Source organism: Harpegnathos saltator, unplaced genomic scaffold, assembly GCF_003227715.2.
Source record: "Harpegnathos saltator strain DR-91 unplaced genomic scaffold, Hsal_v8.6 scaffold295, whole genome shotgun sequence".
Classification (NCBI taxonomy): Eukaryota; Metazoa; Arthropoda; class Insecta; order Hymenoptera; family Formicidae; genus Harpegnathos; species Harpegnathos saltator.
The window spans coordinates 2,239,725-2,255,866 of record NW_020230089.1 but is presented as its reverse complement, the minus strand read 5'-3'; the positions used below and the strand labels follow the sequence as shown (position 1 = coordinate 2,255,866).

The window sequence follows — 16,142 nt, the reverse complement described above, 5'->3', positions numbered from 1 at the left end:
ACGAGTACACATGTACTGATGAATGACACTCCGACGATCGAGGCGCCTCTGGGCCCTAGTCAGGCGGGGCGGTACAATGGGAGAAGGAGAGGGAGGTAGTTTCCAATGTTAAAAAGCTACTTCCCTCGCCTCCTCCCGGTGAGTGCGCGCTGAATAATTCCATCCGCATGCAATGTTATCATCAGGTCCGAGCCTACCTTCCTTTTTCTTTCTTTTCAACGTACAACAATCGAACATCTTCTTTTTCCAATAGTCGGTATTCGAAACAAGAACAAAGATGATCTTTGTTGAACTTGTCGAGCGCGTTTGTTGGAATATTTTCAAAATTTCAGGGAGAAGAGAACTCTTCGATTATCGAACGTGAGGTCTTAGTCACAGAGTTGCTAAACACGTGAGACGAGACGAAAGGAACACAAAATGATGAAGTATGTACATGTGTGTATGTGTATCGTGAGTTATCGATGAACGATGTGTGCGTGTTTACGTATGTAAGAGACGATCGAGCGATGATACAGAACGAAATACAATGAAATGAAGTAAACTCGCAGAGAGAGAAAAGTGTATTACCTTCTGCCAGGGATGTGACTTAATCTGTGGAAATTTGAATTCGGTATAGTTGGGGTTCATCTCACGTATCTGATCGCGTGTAGGCGTACCGAGGACTTTGATAATCTCGACGAGCTGGTCTACGCCACTGTCACCAGGGAATATCGGCTGGCCAAGAAGCAATTCCGCCAGCACGCAACCTGCGCTCCATACATCTGTCGAGAGGACGAGAGAAATGTTATTTTCTTTCGGACAGAGAGGAAAGAAGTGTTTTGTGGGGCTTACCGATCTTCGTAGTGTAGTCGATAGCACCAAAGATGAGCTCAGGCGCGCGGTAGTAGCGACTGCAGATGTAAGACACGTTGGGTTCACCCTTGACCAGGTGTTTGGCCGAGCCGAAGTCGCACAGCTTCAGCACACCCGTGTCCGGGTCCAGGAGCAAGTTCTGCGGCTTGATGTCCCTGTGGCAAATACCCAGCGAGTGGATATACGCCAGCGAACGAAACAGTTGATACATGTACAGCTGCAAAGAGAAAAGGACAACGTTTACTTGGAGAGAATTTTGTGAATGTGCACATCTTCCCCTCCCTTCCCTCTTTCATCGTTTATATATTCGTAGTATATTGTACCATAGCTATAATGTCCTTAGAAGAAATGTCCCAAAGCGATAATAAAATCATCTATCTATTCCTGTCTTTCGGCATTCCTCGAAGAGACTTCTCGCGAAGAGAGACTCACCTTGATGAAACTGATTGGTATCGTCTGCTTGCTTTTGCTATAGTGTCGGGCGACTTTGTACACAGTTTCGGGTATGTATTCCAGGACTAGATTGAGATAAACCTCGTCCTTCTAAAAGAAAAGGAAGAAAGTGAGAACGGGGATTCTCCGTCGAGAGGTCGGAGAACGGGAGTTTTTTAAGGTCTACGAGAGTATGTCGTCTTTCTCTCTCTCTCTCTCTCTCAAAGGCATACTACTCCAAAACCAAACATCGACACGACGCGTTCGTTACGTGTACAATTGTCAGAAGTACATATACGTGGTGTCCCGCGACTCGCGAATCGAAATTTTGGCAATGATTCCCGCCAATCGATCTAACACAGAGAGCTTGCAAGCTCGACTTTGCAAGATTTTCAACGTTATTCATCTCGAGTCACAAAACACCCGTTGAAGAATTAACATCTACTTGCGAAGCAAACGAAAAATAACCATCTTCAAGAATCTTAATTTCGCGATCAAAAGTCTATTTTTGTAAGCGACGGTTTCTCGAGATTTTCGTGGAGGGGAAAACTCGATCTAAACTTCGTCGTCGAAAAGTTCCCGATTAAAGTTGGTCCGTGCGACAGTTGGGGACATCTCGTGGAACGCGTCGTTTAGCGTGTCGCTTCGTCGTTACAGCCTTTCTTGGCCGCGTGCACACACGCACACAAAACGATACGTAGGTATGTAGCCTGGTGTTATTAACATTTAATTAACGCACACGCTCGGGAATGTTATCCGACTAGAAAACTAATGGCAATAAAAGACGAAACTAGCGAGAAGCAGCGTTAACTAAATCGGAGAACTTGGTGAGAGATCGCGGGATGTGGCGATATGTTGATCGTGAGGTGTCGTTGGCGGGGAATAATTATTACGATGCGATTATTTATATGCGCCGGTGATCTCTTCCTTTTTCACGCACGCGCGCGCGCGCGCGTGTGCGTGGAGGAAGCGGACGGATGAGCGAGCGAACTTTGCCTAAACTCGCGGCCAGAGAGAATTCTCTCTCAAGGGGGCTCTCTCTCTCTCTCTCTCTCTCTCTCTCTCTCTCTCTCTCTCTCTCTCTCTCTCTCTCTCTCTGTCTTTTTTTCTCGCAAAGCTACTTGGTGGGTTTGCGCTTTTGTTCAACTTACGTCCACGTGAAAAACTGGATTAGTCGCGTTTAAGATGTTCTACAAAAAATAACACAACAACAGTGGCATGCATTAAAAAGAAAGACAAAGTGGGCAAACTGCGGTGTGTTTCACTCGCGGGCGCACGCGGGAGTTCGTTACACAACGAAGTAATTACGAATAACTGCAATAGCGATAATTGCGCGATAGATATACGAACGTGCGCGAAGCGGCGTGAGCTCCACCGCATCAGCACCGGTTATACTTAAAATCGAGTTCCCGTTTCCTCGCGAGATTCTCGCGGTCTGAACGCTCGAATACACAATGGACGGACGCGATCGGATCGAGAAAAGAGGTATCTCATAGGGAGGAGAGAGGCTTAGAAACGAGATAGTTACCTTATCACCACTAGAGTAAAAGAAATATTTGAGTTTCACGATGTTGCAATGCTCGAGTCGACGCATGATTTGTAATTCCCTGTTCTGGAAAAAGAGAAGTGCAAGGGCCACGATTAGAGAGATCGTTCGATAAATAATGTGGCGATCCTCGTGGACAGTCACATTTGTTATACGACGCGATCTATCGAACTGATACAAAAGATTTATCGTACTTTGCAAAATCGAAAATAAAACTGTCGGAGGTACGAATGGAATAATTGATATTGACTCGATATTTTTTCCAAACATCAGACGAGTTCTCCCGGTTTTATTTTCAATATTCAACTCGGTAATTTCCTGCGAGTCAGAATTAAACGGACGAACGGCAAATTTCTCTTTTGTATCAAACTATTAACATTGTCCCAACGGTTGTTGCGCAATAAAAAGAAAAATAATAAAATGCAATTTTTCAGATACGAAGGATCCATAAAAATTGTTCGGACGATTTGAAATAACGAGGAAGAATCGAAAGAATTACCCGGATACTTGGATTGAAAAATCGCACAGAAGAAAAGTGATTCTCTATAGAATAAAAATTCCGAAATGAAAATTCCATCGTTTCGTGCCTTTGCTTTGTATTGTTTATCGCGAATCGATGGCTGACTCTGTCGAACGGAAGAAAGATGACAAAGATGACAAAGAGACTCTCACCTTAAATCGTTTGTCCTGAAGAACCTTCTTGATGGCAACCATCTCGCCTGAGTCGCAGAGTTTAGCTTGGTACACTACGCCGAAGCTGCCATTGCCGATTACTTTAGTATCTGTGTAGGCGACCTCTTGGGGGCGGTCCGGTCCGGCGCCGGGGGTTGCCACGACGGTCGTCACCTTGCTGCCATCCTTGCCTGCATTGTACATCGCACCACCCATAGAAACAATCGGAAAATACCGAAACGCTACAGTACAGCGAAAGTAAAGGAAACGGAAAGTCGAGCTGTCCTCGAAAGATCTAGGAAGAACTTCTTAAAAGCCGCAAAGATAGCCGGAAAGTTGGAAAAAATCGCGAGAGAACACAGATAAAAGGAAAACTCGTGAACATCATGCGATCGAAGAGATTTCGCTGAGATAGTTGCAAAGCGCAAGGTCGATTGTCATGCGATCGCGGTGAATCGCGAGCAGCCGCATTCAAAGTGGCCGAAAATCATTTTTTTCCATCCAAGAGCTTATCCCCAGATCGTCCGGAGAGTTTCGGGACGCTCTGGAGAGGTAAGCTCTCTCCAATCAATTTTCACATTCACATCCTTGGTATTAATTTTTATCTCTTAATTAATATCTAACATCTGATATCGTTCCTTATCTGAGCAGGAAAATGTTGCCTTCGACAATTCAATCCGACGGAGTCGGAGCTAATTGGGTTAAGGTGGCGAAAAATTACTTCTTTCTTTTATCAAACGAGTATATCTCTAAATCGTTCTGAATCGTGGAATAAGCTATGGAGAGATAAGCTGTTCTCGATTAGTTTCCCTATCCATGATTCGCGTGTAAAGTTTAGCTCTCTCAATTGAGACACCCGATACCCGATAATGCCGATAATGCTGCTGTTAGCGAGAAAGATATAATTTGGCAATTTCGTCCGACAAAGTTTATTATCGGCAGGCGATTACAATTTACCGCGCAGGGGCGAAACGTCATAAAATAATTTTATCATAAAATAACGACGGGGAAAAAGCTTCGCGTAATAATCGCTCGCTCCGTCAAATCGGAAGATTTCGCGATTCCGAAAAGCTGTTACACAAATTATTCGGATCTACGGCCGCTGCTATTTTCACGTAGTTCTCGGACACGGGCCTACATACGGCGACCAGGAATAGCCTAATCCTTGATTTGTTTTTGTTACCGACGGCTTCACGCTGCGCACGAAAACACGACTCGCGAGCTTCCCCACCGACCGTTTTCAACATGCCACGGAGAAAGCGCCGAAATGCATGCACACTCGCGGCGACCTTAATTCTCATGATCGATTTCACGGTCGATTTCCTCGACGAACGAGCGAATGATCGATCGATCGATCAATCGATCCTATGAATCGGAAACGAGAGAGCCACGAGGTCGACTCTCTAGAAATCGAGTCTCGGGAGTGACGCGAAATTGGAATTTCACGAATGAGACCGGCAGCATGACAAAGGTGCCTGAAATAAATTTCGCGGAAAGAATCGCGTCGCGTCAGGATTCTCGGATTTTTTTCTGTAAAAAGCGGGAGGAAACGAGTGCGAGGCGTTTATGCGGAATGTATATATATATACCGGGTGATCGAGACCGGCCGCTCGGAAGCGCGTTCTACGTCGGTTAAATGCGTAGCCTTGATGAATTCTGATGAACGAGCTGGTATCATAAAATACCAATCGACTAACCGGTTTTTCCGCGAGAGAGTTTGCACCGTCGATGCGTGTAAACCCTCCTCCTCCTCTCTCTCTCTCTCTCTCTCTCTCTCTCTCTCTCTCTCTCTCTCTCTCTCTCTCTCTCTCTCTCTCTCTCTCTCGAAATTGCGCAACACGCGCGACTATCGGCCGACCGAGCCCACGAGGGCCCGGCGATTATTTGTATTCTCAGTTGTCAATAGTGTTGTCCACCTGCGTCACGTCCACGTACATGTGTTAGTCTTCTGCCTGTCAAACGTCACACGGTCATCTCTTATGCTAAAAATAGAAACGCGCGACACGAGTGCGCGCGCTGGTTATTTTCATACAGCGCATCCGATATATCTGGAGTGATCATAGGCCGGTTGATTCATAGTCGAGATTCGTATCCGCTAAAATAACTTGGATACATGTCGCTGCGACGCATGACAGTGTGCGTGTGTGTGTGTGTGTGTGTGTGTGTGTGTGTGTGTGTGTGCGCGTGCGTGCATGTACAAAATTAAATATACGTTAACACAGTGTCTAATGGCACTAGGTTCACGCGCACGCACGATACGGAATCGAAATGATCTCTCAAGAGAAGCCAATGACAGCTGAACGAGGGAAAGACGCGCGATTGATAGTAGCGTGTACGCTGCCAATAAGTGAGAGAGAGAGAGAGAGAGAGAGAGAGAAAAATCGCATCGCGTTAATCACAGCTTAGGTAAACATAGTTAATTAAATTATATAGATATATTTGAGTTAAACACGCGCGATCTAACATATATATGATTACAAATCAACATGTAATATCAAATATATGAAATGGCGAAAGAGAGACGACGAGGAAGATTTACTCGAAAGCGAGAGAAAGAGATCGGCAGAGTTGGCAAGCTAATTTCATTTCGCTTTTAATTTAATTTTTTTTCTTTTTTGGAATGGAATGGAGGTTAATAGCACGCGAAAATGTCCGGTAAAATGTCCGGACGAGATGATTCGAGAAGCGCTCGAGTCGATGACGCGGTCGAGAGGCGGATCTCCCGAGAGCGCGAGGATGGATCACCTGTTTTGTCGTCCGCGACGGGCGAGTGCGAGGATTTCGGGCCGCGAATGCAGCGAACGACCTGTCGCCACGTGCACGACGCCTTGTCTTCTGACATGTTCGGGGCATTTCCACGTTTTTCCGAATCGAGAACATGTGGAATCCGCGTCGCACTTCGCGGGATCAGTGCCGACCGACGACTGACTGACTGCTTTTTGTTTCAAGGTGGCTCGCTCGGAGCTAATTTTTTCGTGGAAAGAAAACATTGATTTTTCGATTCTTTACCAGCAAGATTTATCTATGTCACCGAGATTCAGATGATAATTTTGTTCTAGGGAAACTTAATCAAAATCAATTTAGGAAAAGAAAAAAAATATTTATTTAAAAGAAGCATCTCCTTTGGATTACATAAGTAAAATTACAGTAGTGTAGAAAAGAACGGTGTAGATAAGTATGACTACACAAATAAATATGAGTAGTAAATATAAAATAATTACAAAAATAAATACATATATATATAGCATACATACACTTAAAAAAAATTTAATAACAGCTAATGATAGAAGAATGATGATATTTTATATTTACCGAAGTGGTACTAACTACCAAGGTTTTTAGATGTACAATCCACAAGTACAAGCCACTTCTGTTTGAAAATCAACTCAAGAATATCGTTTTGCCGTTTGTATTCACACAAAGCTTGGGAGAGGAGGGAAGGCGGGGGAAAGTCCTCTTGGTCTCGAACCTTGGGGACTAACTGCAATCGAGACATCTTCGCAAAAGAACGAGTCTACTCGAGATCGAGCGGAAATCGGCCGGCTGGGCTTTGAAGGAGAAAAACACGCTCTACATATGCGTGTTTTTAAATAAATAAATCCCCTCCTCCATCCTCCAATAGCAAGTCCCGGGGGTGAGCGGGCGTAGCGTAGCGTATCGTAGCGCAACCATGAGAGAAGTGGGTCAAGCGTTTTCTTTTATCGCGATTAGAAGATCCAGCCGGCTAAATCCAGAACCATATTGGCGCGACGTGCGCGCAAAAAACGCAACGAAGTGTTGATGGATGCAGCAGCAGCAGCAGCAGCAGCAGCATCATCATCATCAGCGTCAACATCATCGTCTGTTCGCATCGGGAAAGAGAGAGAGAGAGAGAGAGAGGCCAACGAGCAGTCGGTGTAGCGAGAAAGAGAGGCCCCTTTCATCGTGTTAACGCGCATCAGGGGAGACTGCGACCTTTCGCCGTTTGCCTGAGCAACCCCTGCCTACGAAGCAAGAGAGTATCCTCAGAGTAAAGCCTCGGCCTCTCGTCGGTGGCATTTCGCGTGGCTTAAAGAGATTGACGCTACATCGAGAAGCTTCTCTCTCTCTCTCTCTCTCTCTCTCTCTCTCTCTCTCTCTCTCTCTCTCTTTCCCTCTCCCTCCCTCTCTCTCGTCGTCCCCCCGTGGGTGTCCACGCTAATCGCGCTCGGTTTAACGAGACGGTCGGATGAAAAAGGGGATTAATCGAGCCCGAGGAAAGGGCGGAACAAGTTTTCCCGGTCCTCTCTTGCCCTGCCAGCCCAGAAGCCTTTTCGCGATTAGATTGCGCACCGGCTGTTTCTCGGCTCGTCGCCGCGATCTCATTCCAATTTTATTTGCCAAGCGATTTGTAGCGCGCGCCGCGTTATCGCGATGCGATAAGCGGAAAATCTCCATAATAGAAGCAAAGGTCGTTTATTTTTCTTGCGTTTTTTTTTCGCGTTGGTATAAACACGTGTAGAGGAGCGAGGTTCGTTAAATGAAACGTTCGTAGTTTCCCTTGTTAATTTCCGCGATAAGCTATTAATGACTCGTCTGTCTTTTAATGTCTCGAAGAGACATCGTGTATTTATACATGTATAAATTATCATTGCGATACTGAGAGATGAGATTCAGGAATGGGATCACTGAGCGTGTCGAAGGATCCGAAAGAAGGATTCGTCGAGGATTCTGCGACGAGTCGCACTCGTCACGAGAACGAGATTCGTTCAGTTTGCGTTTCTGCCTCCCTGTTGTCGCGTTCACACCGCTTTGCAATGTTGGGGGGTGATAGATACCCATCGATTGATCTTCCACCCTCCGCGCTTCTTCGCCTTCTCGTCCTCTCTCTAACTCTTCTCTATATTTCTGCCTCGTCTCGATAAATGGAAAAATAGCGACGGGCGACCGTAGGTGCGACCGGACGTAAATACGGTCACGGAGGAAGAGGAGGAGGAGGAGGAGATGTAAATGTCAGAGGATCATACGATCGTCTCCTGTCGATGCACAAAAGAGCATAGCCATCGACGACGTTATCAAATACGTCATCGTGGAGTGATTATCCGCTTCGAGGGAGATCACTCGCCATACATACATACACACACACACACACACACACATCGGCGAGAAATCGCCCTGGAAATCGGATGATGACGCTTCCTCGTCGACGTGACGCGCACCGATGAGCAGAGAGCGCGATCTTTTTTTCTTTCCTTTTCTCATCGCGACAGGAACGAAGGAGCGGGATGTGAAAGACGTCGCGCGTCGGACATCGGATTATAACCCCCCACTCGCGATTGTTATTTTTACTCGTTTAAATTCCCACCTTTACGTTTCTCCACATTCATCTTATGCTGAAACTTTTATTCCCACTATCGATCTGTATACTAGGAGCAAGTCAAGACCATCCACGACTCGAAGAACTCGCAAAGAATGTACTGGACTTGGACACCGTCGCGATTATTTCTGTTCATTTGTGCTTCTCGCTATCGCTGTATTTCTCACATTCGTTTTTACTCTTTCTTAATTCTCCATTTCTTTATTTATCTTAGTTTTCTGTATTTTCCCGTCATACCGCGTTGCGGCGCGAATAGCGGCTGTTCAGCGGCTGTTCAGCGGCTGTTCAGATCTGATCACTTGCTTCCGCGGCTCGAAGAATTCGGAAGGAAAGGACATTGCGCGCGCGCTGTACGGACAGACGAGAGCACAGACTTACGTTTCTTGTTGCCTAATCGGCGCAGGAACTTGCAGAACTTCTTGTACGCGCTGTTGGCCTCCTTGCCGCTCAATTCGACCGCGTTTTTGGTCCGCTCGCTCTTCTGGCTGGTCGGACAGATTTTCGGATACCGCCACTGCTGACACGGCTCTGACCAGTCAAGAGTGTTCGCCGGCGCCATGACCCGCGGATTGCTCACCGTTGATTCCGTCGTCGAGTCCGAGGTGGGCGCACGTGAGCACACGTGGATACGACGAGCGACGCGGCGATCGTCGTCACTCTTCACTTCCCGACCTACACCGTCGAGATCGCGCGCGAATTCGGAGTTCCTCCTTTTCTAGTCGTATCCGCTTCTACGCAGCGCTCGCGTGACTAGAAAGTCCCTCTGTCGAGTACCTCTGCTCCTTCTCGTGATCCTTATTGTATACACACGTCGTATATCACAGAAATGAATTCGTCACTCGTCCATTCGGTTTATCACAGTTCGCGCGGAATCCGGACTATCGTCTACCGCGATCGCGCTATTTTTCTCTCTTCCTTATTGTTCCCTCGTCGTTTCATCATTCGTGCGCGCTCGACGAGAGCGCGATTTATACAGTGCAGACTGCACACGCGGTCTCGGCGTCTCCGGGTATCACCGGCTAGATCGCGGTTTCCGTGTATGTTCCCTCGTCTTTGTTCCTCGCCGTGCACTTGCCGCGCGCGCGCGATGACGAAGACGAATGTAGTCGCTGCCACGTGCCGGCCCGCGTGTACCCGAGCGCTCTGTGTATTTGTGTATCGCCGCGTTTGCCCTTGTACCGCGGAACGGGACCGCGCGCGCGAATCGCGCTTGCACAATATCCTTCGTCGGGAGATCACGATCGGCGCTCGGTAGCCGCGATCGAAGTAGGTCGTAGGCAGATCGCCGCGCGGTGATCTCGCGACGACAATCGACCGCGGATGCTACCGTCGCGTGCCGTGTCGAGAACGAACGAGAGCTCTTCTTTCTTCTTGTCCGTGTACGTCTCTCTCTCTCTCTCTCTCTCTCTCTCTCTCTCTCTCTCTCTCTCTCTCTCTCTCTCTCTCTCTCTCTCCTTCTCTCACCTGCTTTCTCACGATCCCCGAGTAATAATTTTTCCTTCTTCTGTCTGTCTTCCTCTCTTTCTCCGCTTCTCGGCTTCTCCTTTCCGCTTTCTCCCGGTTCCGGTCCCGATTTTCCGATCCTTGGGACCGCTAAATATCCGTATTGTTCGTGAAAATCTTTCACGAGAATCACTGAGGTTTGGCACTTGAGTTATAACGCCAGTCTTTCAGCCTCGATCTCTCTCCCCCTCTTTTCCGAAATGGATGTCCGCGTTCCTCCGGAGCACGCTGTGCCACTTGCTTTTCCGCTTGTTTCTTCTTTTATCACAGGTGTAACGCCCCTTCCGGGACACGGTATCGCGCGGCTCTTTGTGTCGTTCGCTGAGCAAACGAACGAGCGACCACAGGCGGCTCTCGCTCGTTGGTCGCGTCGACTCGAGTCGGCGCGATTCACAAACGGGACAACCAAGCCGTCCCGCGCTCTTTCACACGCAGGCGGTACGCGACTAAAGCCGAGAGCGCGTGCCGTCTATCGGACCGTCCGTCAGCCCGCAGCGACGCGGGGGAGGGAGAGGACAGCGGGGTCGGGCAAGGCGACAGAGAGGCCTGTCGCATGTACGCGGAGAGCGGCGAAGAAGAAACGCGGTCTGTGTCTGTCTGTCAGTCTCTCTGTCTCACTCTCTCTCGCTCGTTCGCTCGCTCTTGACGGATTTAACCAGTGCTCGGAATTTGCAGGTGGTCGAGAGCTCAATTCGATTCGAACTCGGTGCGGATCCGCAGACCGAGGCGTGCGAATTGCTCGAATAGCTCGTGAGAGCTTCGGAGGTCTGACCCGCGCGCGCAGCTCGCGGATGAGCTCGAGCGCGAGTCGTTTGCAGATTAGAATAACGATAGCGTTAATAATAGCAATAACAGGGAGTTTCTGCAATACCGTCTCTTCAGATACGGCAAACGTAAATTGTGAACGTCATTCGCTCAGAAATAACGTCACCCCATGTACGCGAACAATAGCATTCGCGATCAACGTTTACCGTATCTGGGAGATGGTGGTATTGCAAAATTCCTTCCTAATAACTGGGCGATCTTAGTTCGGGCGTAAATAGTGGATGGATGAATTATGCAGAGAGCGAAGAGGACGAAATGGGATCTCGAGTTTTAATCGCACGCGCGACGTCGCTCTCCATTATCTCAGCGCTACTCTCCTTCATCTTTTTCTACGGAAAACGTGGTGATGGTTAAACGATTAAGCGGAGACGAATGGATCTCGGCGCAGTTCTCGTGCGCAGTTTGGATTTTCCACGATGTTCGAATTCCTCGAACACCCGAAGCCGCCCCCGCCTGCCGGAAGCTTATCTCCGCGCGGATCCGGCGTGAAAAGTTCCCATTATCGGGGGAAAAGAGAAAAAGGCGATGGGGGGGTATCGTTACCTCTGACCTGAAAAGACGTCCTATATCTGCTGCGAGTCCGCTAAAGGATTTATGAGGAGCAGAACGAACGTTTCGCACTATGTCGCGGAAATTAATGCGGCAGACGGCGATATGCGCGCGAGCACACGTGTGTTGTGTAATGTCGAGTCACGATGAATATGCTTAAGCTCGGTGTGACGTCGCGAAAAACTGCAATCGGTCGTTTTCTTTTCTATTTCTGCGGTATCTTTACTTCTTCCTTCCCGCTTTCCGTCCTCCCCCTCACATACACCATTCCCGAGATTGAAAAACTTACTTATCCATTCCTCATGCACTTATCAATATTAATTTATCGCGGAGGAGTTAAAAATAACGCGCGTGTAATCGAGTTATGTCGCGCATTCAATCAAAGTGCAGAATCGCGCCGCGTTGTAATTCAGAAAGAAGAGAAAGAGAGAAGGAAAGAGAAAAGGAGAGAGAGAGAGAGAGAGAGAGAGAGGGAGAAAACGAGAGATATTCTTGAAATTGCTCCCGTTAATCTTGCTCAAGGATTCTTTTAGACGATGAGATTTAAATAAGATGCCATGCCTTCGACGACGTTATCAGACCAGAAAAGAACTCGGAAGTTCTGGCCGCAGGAACTTGAAGAACGGACGCGTCGACGCGGCAGTACACTCCTCTCTTTCGCCCTCTTACCCCCTCTCTTTCTCTTCGCGGGATGATCGTCTATAGGTGTCCTATTAATATTTCTATCACGTTCAATTAAGCTTCGCCGTCCGTCAAACGAGATCATGAGATGACGTATCGTCGATAAAATCGTCGCAATAATCTCTCCACCGTGGCGTACATCCTTCGTCGTCACAGAGGAATAATAATTATTAATAAGCCCACACATTCGCGCGACTATTTCTGTCATTTTGTCAACTCGATTGATCGATCGATTATTCCTCACGATCTCGAGATGCACTCGTCGGTGGAAAGAGAAGAAAAAGAAGAGATGTTTGAAAATCGTCGAGACGGTCGAAAAGAGCGACTCGTGAATGAAGGAGATCTCTCGCACGTTCGCGCAACGCGCAATTTTCGGCGAATTTTCGCATTCTCGCGTCGCGCGAAACGATTGAGAACGAGCGTGTCAATATCGCGCATGTTTGAACGTCGGTTAGCGTATTCCGCTATATTTAGCAGCTATAAGGAGATAACAGCGCTACGCATATGTAACGTACGCGGCGCATGTACGCGCGCAATACACACACACACATACACACACAGACATACAACGAGTCTCCGAGAGAGTGAGATGATAACAGGAAGAACAAGGAGCACGTTCTTATCAAACCGCATCTAAAGCAGGACGCTCGAATTCAAAGTGAGTGCTCGCTCGCTCGCTCGCTCGCTCGTTCCTCCGTAAACGGTAATCAATATTAACGAGTGTTAATTGCAACTTTCGCCACGTGTCGGCGATTATTTTTATCCGCTGTAAACGAAAGAAACAAACAGAGGAACACTAATTGGATCTTGACGGCGTTGTCGCGAGTATCGAACGTCGGTGTTACTTATTTGCAATGGAAACGGTAATTTAGCGTCTCCTCTTGATTGAACAACTGCCGTCGCAGACTCGTCTATCTCTTTCGTGAGTCGTCGTTTATGTAACGAAGTCCCAGAGGTATTTTTACCTCCAATTGCCAATTGCGCGACAAGAAAATTGTCCTTTAAATACATGGCTCTCTCGCGTCGCTCTTCCTCTCCTCTTCCTCCTATTAGAGGAATTAGAGAGAGAGAGAGAGAGAGAGAGAGAGACCGACCGCAAGCGGATCTACCGAGGGATTCGCGACTTTTTACATTCGCGCACTCATCACGACGGAACGAAGAATTTTGTCGTGTAGAATCGATACTGATGCAATGTGTATGTTTATCACCGAACACCTGCGTGTCATGTAATCGACCGAAGGTCGAAGATCGAAAAGAAGAATTAGACGTAGAGAAGAAAAAAAAAGAGAAGGAGGAGAACGGATGATCGGACGCAGATAATTCCCACTAGTTGGTTCCTGGCATTTGTATGTCTCACGTATACACGGCGACATCCTGAGACGAGCGTCGTCGCCGAGGTGACGACGTTCTCCGCCGCCGAAACCGAGTCGCGTCGTCTCTACATCATGATACCACCCGGTATGTTTTACAGAGTAGCTCGTGTGCACCGGCTCTGTGTCGTTCTCGTCAACTTATCGCAATACGAATTCATATTGAAGCCGATAAGATCTCACCGTCATGTGCTGCTCGAGACGCGCGTTATCGCGCGCGATGATCGATAACATTGTACCGGGTATCGCTTTATCAATAATATACTTTACCGCCGAATCTTCGTTCTTGTCGAAGTATGCGCTAACCACCTCGTCGCGAGTAAAGGCTAATTCTCACCACCCGTTCAATCAGCGACAGACGGCAATACGTTGAATTCTTCTTTGATGTTTCTGTACTGAAATATTCCTAGTATCTGTCACTGTCACACTTCAACAGTTCCCATTAAAAAAAAAAAAAAAAAAATAGACAACGGATTAATAGGTTTCCTCGTCGTCGCTTGAACGAATTGTGAGAATCAGCTTGAAGGGCTTCGAGATTCGGTCGGTTCCCGCCCTCGTGCCCTCCAATCGTACGCAAATTAATTATTTCTCTCTTAATTGTTTCCCGCCTCCCCCCTTCTATTGAGTCTTCCGACGCTTTCGATCAAACGAAAATGTATCGTCGGACGCGCGCGTGCAATCACGGGAGACGTCAAGATCGATGATCAGCGGTTCTTTTCGGAGGCCGACAGGGAGCTCGGCGCAACGACTGTTTTCGCCGCGCGCGCGATCGGGCCCGATCGGCCAGCTGGCCGACCGGTCTCGCAATTGAATTATGACCAATTTGCGCGGCTGATCGGCCGTTATAAATAGATCGCGGCGTTTGTGCCTTGGTTATTCTCGCGATGCCGACCCTTCCGGCGTCGACCATGAGAGGACGAATGTGAAATCCGACCCGACGGAAGTCTGCGTTTTTCCTCGTAAAAACGCAAATTGCAATTTCCCATATCCATACAAACTCACGCAACTTGTATATCATGCCGTTCGTTGCCGGGGGCGTGTCTAAAATTCCCCTTCCGTTTCCTCGACATCTTTTTTCTGCTTTCTACTTTTCGCGTCGCTAAATTTAGCGGGCGGCATTCGCCTGGCTCGCGCGCGTGACTCCGCGAACATCGAGATCTCAACAACAGATCGATAATAAATTAATCAATCGGCCGATCACACACGACGTTATCGAGTCAGAATGATATTTTCTGGCCGGTCTCTTTCCCACGCATGTGTCTCCGTCCCTTGAATCTTCAAACCGTGGCGTATTATCGCTCATTAAATGCCGCTGAGAAGCCGCTACGTCGCTCTTATCGCCGCCAACAGCGACGTAAATCAACTCGATTTTCGAGTGCGCTTGCGCTCGTGTCGGAGTAATCGTCCGTGAGCGAGCGAACGGTGATAAAGCGACGTATTTTTGTCTATTTGTCGGCGGTTGTGCAATCGAATGCAATTCGACGACCTCCGCCCGCACCTTGGTATCGCGCGCGCTCGCTCGGTCCCCGAAGTTCCCGTTACACTCGCGGAGACGCTCGAGTCGGGACTGTTATAACGCGTTCGGGAGTAGGCCGCGTGATGATAACGCGTCGCGCGAGGGCTGTGTCGAAACGAGATCCATCGTTCCGGAATTGCAACACGTAGGAGTGACGAGCGAGTACGGCTAAATAAAGGCGACTTTTCCCGTCCCGCGGTCGCGCTTTCTCCCCCCTCCCCCGTCTTCCTCGTCCTGACCACGTTTCGTCACGTTCGAAATTCCCCATTTTGCCGGCGCGGGCGAGGGGATCCTCCGCGACTTTTTATCGAGCGATCTCTCGAATAATGCTTCTCGGCGGATTCTATTTTTGCGTTTGGCATTTATTACGAGAAGCCACGAACACGGTCTCAATAAAGATCGCGGCAGACGTTTCCTCTTGGGATCAAGAATTACTTTGTTATCGTGCTCGCATCTCAATGTGTTATGTGCGAGAGGAGAAGCAACAGCAACTCTTCTCTCTCTCTCTCTCTCTCTATGTCTCTCTTTTTCTATCGCTGCTATCGGAACCGAGTCGATTTATCACTTTGAAAATTTCACGCCGTTCTCTGTCCTACATTTTCGAAGATTAAAAATGCAATGGAGGGGGAGGGGGGAAAGGGTTTCTCGGTCTCTCTCCTTTCGTTTGAGAAACGACCAGACTCGGAATCCAGACTTTGGAAAGCGGGGATCCTCTGCGCCCGCGAAATCGCCTCCTACCTTACACAGGATGTTTGTGGAGTCCCACGGAAGGAATTCCTCCATGGGGCGCGGGTGGGCGTCGCACGCGTGTCGTTCGGTGCGCGTGGCCAAAATTTTAGGACGGTCGTGAGCGAGCGAACG

The 16,142-nt window shown here is 48.2% G+C and overlaps 1 protein-coding gene across 5 annotated transcripts in view; it reads right to left on the bottom strand.

Annotated features, from left to right (window-relative positions):
• Positions 1–16,142, bottom strand: part of LOC105188825 (glycogen synthase kinase-3 beta) — a 41,139-nt gene that overhangs the window by 8,853 nt on the left and 16,144 nt on the right. For 3 of the 5 annotated variants that reach the window (XM_025299856.1, XM_025299855.1, XM_011150480.3), the window contains exons 1-6: positions 9,216–10,257; positions 3,503–3,693; positions 2,813–2,896; positions 1,285–1,395; positions 832–1,069; positions 568–761 (exon numbers count right to left, since the gene is read on the bottom strand). In XM_025299856.1, the coding sequence (XP_025155641.1) occupies positions 568–761; positions 832–1,069; positions 1,285–1,395; positions 2,813–2,896; positions 3,503–3,693; positions 9,216–9,396 (999 nt within the window). In that variant the 5' untranslated portion in view covers positions 9,397–10,257. Of the gene's footprint in view, positions 1–567; positions 762–831; positions 1,070–1,284; positions 1,396–2,812; positions 2,897–3,502; positions 3,715–9,215; positions 10,258–16,142 lie in introns of those variants that run through there. The other 2 variants (XM_025299857.1, XM_011150482.2) reach the window with 2 other exon arrangements.